Source organism: Sylvia atricapilla, chromosome Z (genome assembly GCF_009819655.1).
Source record: "Sylvia atricapilla isolate bSylAtr1 chromosome Z, bSylAtr1.pri, whole genome shotgun sequence".
NCBI lineage: Eukaryota > Metazoa > Chordata > Aves > Passeriformes > Sylviidae > Sylvia > Sylvia atricapilla.
In genome coordinates, this window is record NC_089174.1 from 6,834,477 (window position 1) to 6,843,844 (window position 9,368).

The window sequence follows — 9,368 nt, forward strand, 5'->3', positions numbered from 1 at the left end:
TGATTCCCATCCTGTCCCACCAGCAGGACTTTGGCTCCAGGGCAGAGTCTGCTCTGGTGTTGTCCCACTCCTTCATTTTACTGGAGCCTTTCCAACACCTCCATGAATCACGGGGCAGGGGGAGGCCTCAGATCCCACCAGGATTGGTCCTGCCCAGAAGGCCAAAGGACAGTTCTGGCTGGGCACGTCTGCAGGACCAGGAGCCAGGGAAAACCTCCCAGTCCTGTGTCCAAGGGCATCATGTGCCCTCAACGTGGGGCTCATGGCCAGCCCCTACCCACTGGCCCGTGGCTATTGCTGCATTTTCCAGGACTCCTTCCTGGGGAAAACCGAGGGCCACTTCAAAGGCACCATCCCTGGGGAATGTGCCATGAGCAAGGAATTCTGCAGTGTTACTTGTACATCCACAAAACGGGCAGAATAAGAATATCACCTCTTCCTGCAGCACCTTCTATCTCCCTGTTCCATATTCTTCCTCACAGCACTTTCCATCTCCATGCTCCAGCCATCAGTCCCAGCCCTTGGATTGCACATTGATCCCTCCTCAAAAGCCCACAGCCAAGGATAATTTTGCTAGGAATGTCAGCAAGGAATAAGAATGGGGCTGGAGGTGATGTGTCCTCAGGATAGACAAATGTGATTCAGTAATTTCAATTACTTATTTTGGTGGTGACTAAGATGAGGAAGGAAGAAACCTGTTGAGATGTAACTTGCTAAATGTCATCTTCTTCTGCATTTCTATATTTCGCTGGTTATTCTCAAAGGAATGTGCTTGGGAATGGTTAAATCCCATGGCTGACTGCACTCAGGCTATATCAGCTGACAGAAGCCAGGTGCTTGTGCTCTTCTCTGAGCAGTCCAGCAGTCCACAGCTGCTCAGGATTTTTCCTTACGCATTTTTCACGCTTGATTATTAACTTCTATTTACTGTCTTCTCCATATTTTAATTGGTTGGTGACCTGTGTCGTGGATACTGATTTTGGACACTGAACCTACAACAGCTCTGCTCTGGTCAGGCTCTAGGCTTTGTGCTCCCTTGCACTCACAGGTCGGAAGAGGAAACTAAATCTCCTGGTCCCTCATGCCATCAGCAGCTTGGGGACGTGTGGCTGCTGGGCCAGGACCACCATTGGCACCTCGCTTGCAAGCTGAGGTTTTCCTACCACCTGTGTTCCCTCCTGGTTCTGGGAAAGTAAACCAATTCTCCCCACTGTTAATGTTTGATCAGGACCTGCCTGTTGCTCTCTGAACTCATCTCTGCAATAAAGGCGGGAGCTGTGGCGGGCTGAGAGCCTCAGGGTGTTGGATGTGGGCCTGGAGCTCAGCCCGCAACTCAAACAGAGCCCCGGGAGCATGGCTGGAGGGGCCCCTGCTGTCCCATCTGCCTGATGAGTCATTTATGAGCATCTCTGTCAACCTCAGGTATCTCTCCAAGCAGGGTGTGGCAGGGATGATCCCACAGATAAACCTGTGGGATGATCCCACAGATAAACCTGTGGGATATTCCTGCTGCGAGAAGCCTGCACATCTTCAGGGCGAAGGGAGACAGGAAGGGGATGATGAGGGAGTCAAGGGATGAAGGAGCCTGAGAGGATGTGTCCTTCCAACCTGGTAGCATCAGCTCCAGCTAATGTGCATTCCTGAGCCTCAAATCCTCCCCTCGTCTGGTGCCCGTCACCTTGTGGGTGAGCCCTGGATGAAATGAATTGGAGATGCTCCCACATTCCCTTCATCAAATACGGTCTTGGCTACACCCTGATTCCCACCAGGAGCACAGGAGCTCCTGCTCCCAGGTTACTAATCCAAGCATCCGTTCTTGTTTCACCTGGGATGGTGGAGGGTGTGGAGGGGTCAAGGCACAGGCAGCCCTCACTGGTTCTTTGCTGGACACTACGGTGTTGGCAGACCCTCCTTTTTCCCTCGAGAAGAGAGAGTAATGGACTTTGACAGCTTGTCCTTATGCTGGCTTCCCAGGAATTCACAGATCCCTGCCCTTGATCCTAGCATAGCGCAGGAGGGAACGTCCTGCCTGCCTTGTGAACTTGCTCTGCCTTGAGCTGGGACTTGGCTCCTCTCCACAGAGCTCAGCTCATCCCTTCCCTATGGACAACAGCCGGCAGCCAGCGGCTCCTCGCTGTCCAGGGACACTCTCCCAAAGGCTCCTTTAACAGCTCCCCAAGGATTTCTCTGGGCCACAACATTCCCCCCCAAGACAAGCCTTTCTTCTCCTCCCGCCTTTCTTCTCCCAAGAAGCCCTCCGGGAGCAGCAGCATTGTCAGGATGGTGCCAATTAGGCTGTGGCAGCTTCCAAGAAGCTGCGCCTGCCCCGGCCGGGGGCTGCTGGTGCTCATCAGGGTCTCATTGTCCGGCGGCCGTGGGGCTGTGCCCGGCGGGGCCGGCGCGGGGCTCCGTCCCCGGCCAGCTCCCGGCTCCGCGCGGCTCAGAGGGGTGATTAATGAGTGATTAATGGGTGATTAATGGGCGCCGGTGCAGGGGCTGCGGAGGGGAAGCTTTGCCGAGCCCACTCTCGCAGCCCCCGCCTCCCCACGAGGCCCGAACGCGTGAGTTGAGAAAAACCAGAGGACCATCAAAGTGGCCAGAGCTCCTGGAGGGGGAGAAAATCTGGCAGCTTTGGCTCCCTTCCACGCTTTGTGCCTGACAGTGGTCGGGATCAGTGACTACTGTGCTTTTATGAACTGCTCCCTAGGTCTGGCTGGCACAACATGGCCACTCCAGTGAGGATGTTCCCAGTTTCCCTGTGGACACCAACACCAGCTCCCTGGCCAGGAGGGAACACCACGGCAGCATCCGAGACAAAGTGTGTCTTCAACGAGGAGTTCAAGTTCATCCTGCTGCCCATCTCCTACAGCATCGTCTTTGTGGTGGGGCTGCCCCTCAACTCCTGGGCCCTGTGGATGTTCATCTCCAGGATGAGGCCCTGGAATGCCACCACCACCTACATGGTCAACCTGGCCCTCTCGGACACACTCTACGTCCTGTCCCTGCCCACCCTGGTCTATTATTACGCCGACCGCAACAACTGGCCCTTTGGGACAGGGCTTTGCAAGATGGTGAGGTTCCTCTTCTACGCCAACCTCTACAGCAGCATCCTCTTCCTCACCTGCATCAGCGTGCACCGCTACATGGGCATCTGCCACCCCATCCGCTCCCTCAAGTGGGTGAAGACCAAGCAGGCCCGCATCATCTGCGTGGCCGCCTGGCTCGTGGTCATCATCTGCCTCATCCCCAACCTCATCTTCGTCACCACCAGCACCAAGGGCAACGACACCCTGTGCCACGACACCACCAGGCCTGAGGAGTTCGACCACTACGTGCACTACAGCTCCTCCATCATGGCCCTGCTCTTCGGGGTGCCCTTCCTGGTCATCGTCCTGTGCTACTGCCTGATGGCCAAGCGGCTCTGCAAGCCCAGCTTCTCCAGCCCCGGCCTCCGGATGCCCTCCTACAAGAGGCGCTCCATCAGGATGATCATCGTGGTGCTGGCCGTCTTCGCCATCTGCTTCGTGCCCTTCCACATCACCCGCACCCTCTACTACACCTCCCGCTACTTCCAGGCTGACTGCCGGACCCTCAACATCATCAACTTCACCTACAAGATCACGAGGCCCCTGGCAAGCATCAACAGCTGCCTCGACCCCATCCTGTACTTCATAGCTGGGGACAAGTACCGGGGGCAGCTGCGCCGTGGGGCCGCCCAGCGCCTCCGGCCCGTGCCCACGCTGGACCTGGCCCTGGTGTCACCCTTCGCTGACTCCATCACGGATGGCAGCCACGTCGCCAGTGTCACTCGAGGGACTGGGTCAGCACGCAGCGGAGGAGGGTGCTGAGGGGGTTTTGTGGCCTCCAGGGGCTGCAGCCCCTCAGGGCACCCCCAAGTCCCAGAGCTGTCCCTGCCCAGCCCTGCAGGGCTGAGGGCTGGAGGCCACAGGATGGTCCCAGTCCTGCCCTGGGAGGCTGTGGGAGGAGGGTGCTGGTGTTGGTGCTGGTCAGAACAGCCACCAGGCACTCATGGGGATCAAAGGACACTGAGGAGGCTCTTTTGGGACAGCAGGCTGGTGTTCCGTCCCTGGCACTCCTGGGGATACATGAGGCTGATAAGTCACTGAAGAGAAGGGACACTGGTGCCTCCCTGGGCAGGCACAGCTCTTCCAGATGACTCAGTGGTGACATGCGGGGACCAGATTGAACCTGGGGACAGAGCCCAGGCTGGGCGGGTTCTCAGAGGTGTCCCTATCACACTGCTGGCCTTGGCAGAGGGAGTGACACAGCCTGGGGCACTTGGTGCCCATGACTCCCAATAAAGCCCCTCCCCTGTCTACGCCCAGGCCTGTTTCTCCCTGCAGCGTAAGGAAGAGGGACAAGACAATCACCCTCACCCCAGGGAAAATCCACTGGGGCAGGTCTGGAGGGATGAGCAGGAGCTCCCGTGGTGGCAGGAAGGTTCTTGGGAATTTCTTTTTATGGGTGTTTGCTCCTCAAATGTTTACCCAGCCCTTTTGTTTGACCAAGTGCCTGCGCAGAGCAGCACTCCGAGATTGATATCAGTGCTGTTGACTCTCCCACGCCAGCCTGGCAGGGATGGGACAGGGCTGTCCCCACTCTGAGAGCCCCAGGAGGGGCTGCCCCCATCACTCCCTGCAAGTCCTGCCAGCATATGCCTAAGAAAGGGGTGCACAGAGCATCACTGGGGTGTCACACTGGAGTGTCACAGCACCAGTCACACACACCCACGTCCCACAAGAACTGCTCAACGGAAGGAGAGGGCCCGAGGGATGACCCATCCCAGCCTCACATCCCTGTCCCACCCAGAAAGACCCTCGCTCACCACTGAGACAAGAGCAGAGAGAGCAGGAGACCTCCCCCCTGAGCCCAGCTAAGCCAGTAAGAGCCGCCCCTCACCTCCCATTATACCCAGCGTGGCTCAGGTGCACCTGGGAGCTGCTTGGCTGCACCTGAGTGGTGCAAGGGCCCTGCCAAACACGGCCCCAGCTGGAGATGGGACTGCCAGGGAGGGGACACACTGGGTAGCAAGTGGACCCACATGGGCAGTGCAGGGATACCGCCACAGTGCTCCCCAATCCCAGCCTCTGGAACACACACAGACAGGCGTTGGAAGGTTGGAAATCTGTATTGGGTATGGAGATGGCAGGAAAGGTTCATCTGGGGCCATATGGTCCTGGCTCAGGCCACATACACAGTAGGTCCCCAAGTCCAGGAGTGTCCACCTTTCACCCCAGGGTGGGCTGCACCCCCCAGGTTGGTCCCACTCATCATCAGGATGCCACCCCAAAAATCCCACATCTATCCCTCTTCCCATGACACCCCTCCCTCAACTTATGGTGACTTGGTTATCCCAAGGAGACTGGGATTTTTGCCCCAGCCCCGTACCAGCCCCTTTCAGGGAACAGCTATGTCACCCACAGGCCCTCCAAACTCCTTGCAAGAAGGAGCTTTTCCCAGTCTTCCCCTTGCTTCCCCTTCTCCTCCCACCTCCCCCTGAGGTCGGAGGAACAGAAGGCCAGAGTGGGGACTGTCCCCTGCATGTCCCCCTACCAGGCTGGCTGAAATCCCCTCTACAAGAGCCCTCATGAGCCAGGACGGGGCCGGTGCCGGCGGCACTCAGAGGATGTGCAGCTCGTCTGACTCGGACAGCCCATACTTGGTCTTGTTCTCGTTGAAGAGCTTGAGCAGGGCACGGATGTAGAGCTCGTGGTACCGGTCCACCAGCTCCCGGCTCGGGTTCTCCACCTTGGGCACCGCCACCGGCTCCCCCACTGCCAGCAGGGGACGGGGTCAGGGCGGTGGCGGCGCTCTCGCCTCGCTGGGGACACAACCCTTCCAGCACCACCCCCTGTGGAGTGTCCCCTCACCCCCCGACCCCGGGGACCCCCAGCCCCACTGCTCACCCACGGTGGTGATGGGTCTGGCGTAGGGCAGGAAGCCGCGGGAGTGGCAGGAGGTGAGGCCGCGGCCGTAGAAGAGGCAGGGAGCGAAGCCCATCATCTTCTGGAAGCGCCGCTGGATGCTCCTCATCCAGCTGCCCTCCTCAAAGACCACCTGGCGGAAGAGGTCGTTCTCCCCAAAGGAGAAGGACGGGACGAGGAAGGCCCTGAGGAGGGGACACGGTGGGTGGTGACGGGGACCGCCGGGACCCGCGGGGACGGCGGCGCTGGTGACCCAGCCGTGACCCACCCGTGCCGCAGGGCCATGCGGACGAAACCCTTGCGGTTCTTGAGGATGAGCGTGGTGACGCCGGGCCGGCAGGACAGCGACTCGGCCGCGCCGCCGATGACGATGGCCACCGCGTTGCCGGTGCCCTTCTGGGACAGCAGGTACCCGATGGCGCGGCGGGTCACCGGGAACAGCCCTGCGGCGGGACGGAGCACCGGGGCTGTGGCACTGCAGTGCCCGGGCACCCGACAGGGACCGCCGAGGGTCCCCCGAGCGATGGCACCCGGTGGGACCAGGGCGAGGACAGTGCAAGGGCTCCCTCTGCTGCGGGCAGGGAGCGGGCAGCGGGGGGAAGGAGCGGGCAGGGAGCGGCGAGGGCAGGATGGGGACACCGAGGGCGGAGGGTGTAGGCGAGGAGCGGGCAAGGCGTAGGAGCGGTGCAGACAGGGTGTAGGCGAGGTGCGGGCAGGGTGTTGCAAGGTGAAGGTGCAGCTCAGGCAGGGTGCGGGCAAGGTGCAGACCAGGTGCGAGGTGAAGCTGTCGCTGAGGCACAGTGCAAGCAGGGCAGCATCCCTGCCCTGCCTCTTCCCGGGAGCACCATCCCTCCCGTATTTCCCTCAGAGGGATCAGGGCCCTCACGGAGCCCCCTGCCCGGGGCAGCCCCAGCCGAGCTGGGCAGGGCAGGCACCGCTCACCCCCACTCATCAGGTACTCCCGAAACACGGGCAGGCGGAAATTCCCAGCCAGCGTGGTGAGGAAGGAACGGATGCCCGGGAAAAGCTCCTCGAAGCCCGTGGAGCCCGTGATGAAGTTGCAGAAGGCGCCGACGCAGAGGATGCCGTGGGGGTGCGAGCCGATGATGTAGTTGTGGCTGGGGGACAGGTCGTGTGTCTTCACCAGCTGCGGGGACAAAAGGAGTCAAGGCAACTTGAGGGTGGCACCTCCTTTTCGGTGGTCCCACCCTGTCCAGGTGCCATACCTTCACCGGGAAATAATCCCGAAAGTGCTTCCACACGGTCCATCGCCGCAGGCACGGCAGCCTCCTGCCACCTGCAAAGCCCGGAGGGGCCCCAGGAGATGACTCCCAGCCCATGCCAGGGGGCAGCAGGATCCAGGGGAAACGCTTCCCGCGGACCCGCTGCACCCCTCTTCCCACAGTGGTGCTGATGATGGGGGAGTGGAGGGAAGGAGCAGCGGGGACGTGGGGCTCCCCGTGTTCTGGGAGGGACCTGGAGAAAGGCAGACCCCAGCGCCATCCTGCTGCAAAGCTGGAGGAAGAGGGGATACGGCCACCACACCTTTCTCCGGCGTGTCCCAGTCGAGGATGATCCAGGCCAGGTAGAGCACGGGGATGAGCCAGAAGCTGGTGAACAGCAGGTAGATGAGGAGCAGGAGGCTGACGGTTCCTGCGGGAGCCGGGCAGGGGGTGAGCTGGTGTGTGACTCCCCCGGGGACCCCCGCAGCCCCCTGCTCACTCACCCATCAGCAGGAAGCTGAGCACCCACTGCAGCACGGCCAGGAGTTGGAGCACGGAGCCGACATCGCGCTGGGAGGGCCAGGGCACGGCCAGCAGCGTCCTCAGGGCAGTCTGGATGCTGGCCCGGCTGCCTGGGGAGAGGGAAACACGGCTCCCACCCAAAACAGCCCGGCTCGTACGCGGGTAGGGCCACCGGGCTGCCGGGGGGCACCCAGGGCTGCCGGCAGGAGTTGGGATGGGAAGGATGAGCAGCTGGGAGAGGAGGAATGGGATCTGGAGGTGCAGTGGAATGGAGGAATGGAGGCATCCCCAGGAAGCTCTGGACCATGCCAGGAGGTGGCCCTGGGCAATCAGAGCCAGAGCAGGGAGCACCTGGACACCCCTAAGGCCAAAAGCTCCCTGCGCCAGCGGGGCTGGCAGCAGCCGCACATCCTGCTCCATGCCCAGTGTCCAAGGGCCAGGACCATTCCTGTGCCTGCCTTGGAGTGCTCACAGGGGATTTGGGGATTTCTCATCTGGCACAGCAGGGAGGCACCGCCCCCAGCACATGCCAAGGCCGCCAGCAAGGCCAAGTGCAGGTGGCTGGGGGTGGCTGTCCCACCCTGTCCCCACTGGGACATGCTGCTGGCAGAGCAGCCACTCCACTCCCCCTGCCGCCCCTTCCCTCCAGCCGATCTTGGTGAACCATTAACCTCCCTGGGCTGGGAGCCAGGATCCAAACTCCAAGCCTGGCCCCATCCCTGCTCCCCAAAACGGTCCTGAGGCGCCGGCCCTGCCAGTGGAGTGCTCCTGGCCAAAGGTCCCCATGCCAACACCACCCCAGAGAGCCACTCCAGTGTCACAAAAGACTTGTTCTCTTGGGAAAACCACCCCAAATCTGCATGTTGGCCAGACAGACAATCAGGGGGACACAGGAGCAGCCCTGTCCCTGTGGCTCCCCAAGCCAGGAACCCCTGGATCAGAGGAGAACCACCATTCCTGGTTCAGGAAGCTGGGGGAGGTTCATTTCTTCCCAGCTCAATCCAAACCAGGAATGGGACAAGTGAAATAAATTAAACACTGGAGCTATCTCTGGCCCATGGGGGACTTTTCCAGTGGGGAATTTTTATCTTTTTCTCTCATGCAGCATGCTGGGCTCTGAGTGAGCCCTCCCACCCACCACACATCCCCAAAATTCCAGCCACCTGTAGAACACCGTCCCTTCTTTTTCCAGGGAAGACACAGACCTCTTCCCAGCAAACTCGTGCCCACCAAACATCCTTTTCCAAAAGCCCCATGAATGTCCACACCACAGACACAGAGAACCCCTCGGAGCTCTGCTATCAGCCCCATCCATAGCGACAGGAGCCTGTGCAAACCCAACATTTGGAATTTGCAGGAGCCTCTTGTGTGTAACATTCCCCAAATGTCATCCTAAATTTCCTCCCTGTGGAGAACCTCCGTGCGTTTTCCTGCAGAATTATCCTCAAATGGCCCCCAACACCCCGCCTCTCCTCAGCACCCCCAAGCCAGCAGACAAACAGAGACAACCACCAGCTCCTCGTGTTGCTGGAGAACCATCCTAACCCGTTTTGGGAATCTCTTACCACTGAGATTCTGGGAGCAGGCTGCTATAATGGTTTTCATGGTGGCAGGAGCTCCGTGGTGCCGAGGGTGGAAAGGTGAGTTTGGCAATCAGAGGGCGCCGGGTTGTGTGTCC

General features: G+C 60.3%; 2 protein-coding genes across 2 annotated transcripts; one reads left to right on the forward strand and one right to left on the reverse strand.

Moving 5' to 3' along the window:
• The first annotated feature begins 2,675 nt into the window (after positions 1-2,675).
• Positions 2,676-3,848, forward strand: LOC136373545 (P2Y purinoceptor 4-like). The gene has a single exon (XM_066338465.1). The coding sequence runs from the start codon at positions 2,724-2,726 to the stop codon at positions 3,846-3,848; it is 1,125 nt and encodes a 374-aa protein (XP_066194562.1). The 5' UTR covers positions 2,676-2,723.
• A 1,282-nt stretch (positions 3,849-5,130) lies between these two features.
• LOC136373546 (diacylglycerol O-acyltransferase 2-like) lies at positions 5,131-9,335 on the reverse strand. The gene is made up of 8 exons (XM_066338467.1): positions 9,256-9,335; positions 7,672-7,800; positions 7,491-7,598; positions 7,172-7,242; positions 6,888-7,092; positions 6,214-6,388; positions 5,928-6,130; positions 5,131-5,795 (listed from the first exon to the last, which is right to left on the reverse strand). The coding sequence occupies exons 1-8, from the start codon at positions 9,293-9,295 to the stop codon at positions 5,641-5,643; spliced, it is 1,086 nt and encodes a 361-aa protein (XP_066194564.1). The 5' UTR covers positions 9,296-9,335; the 3' UTR covers positions 5,131-5,640.
• Between the last annotated feature and the right edge of the window lie 33 nt (positions 9,336-9,368).

Bases quoted from the DNA above. Each gene is read 5' to 3' on its own strand.
- LOC136373545 (XM_066338465.1), top strand. From the start codon at position 2,724: ATGGCCACTCCAGTGAGGATGTTCCCAGTTTCCCTGTGGACACCAACA.
- LOC136373546 (XM_066338467.1), bottom strand. From the start codon at position 9,295: ATGAAAACCATTATAGCAGCCTGCTCCCAGAATCTCAGTG. The intron at 7,093-7,171 runs GTATGGCACCTG...TTGTCCCCGCAG, and splicing joins GGGATTATTTCCCGGTGAAG to CTGGTGAAGACACACGACCT. The intron at 5,796-5,927 runs GTGAGCAGTGGG...CCCTGCTGGCAG, and splicing joins CAGACCCATCACCACCGTGG to TGGGGGAGCCGGTGGCGGTG.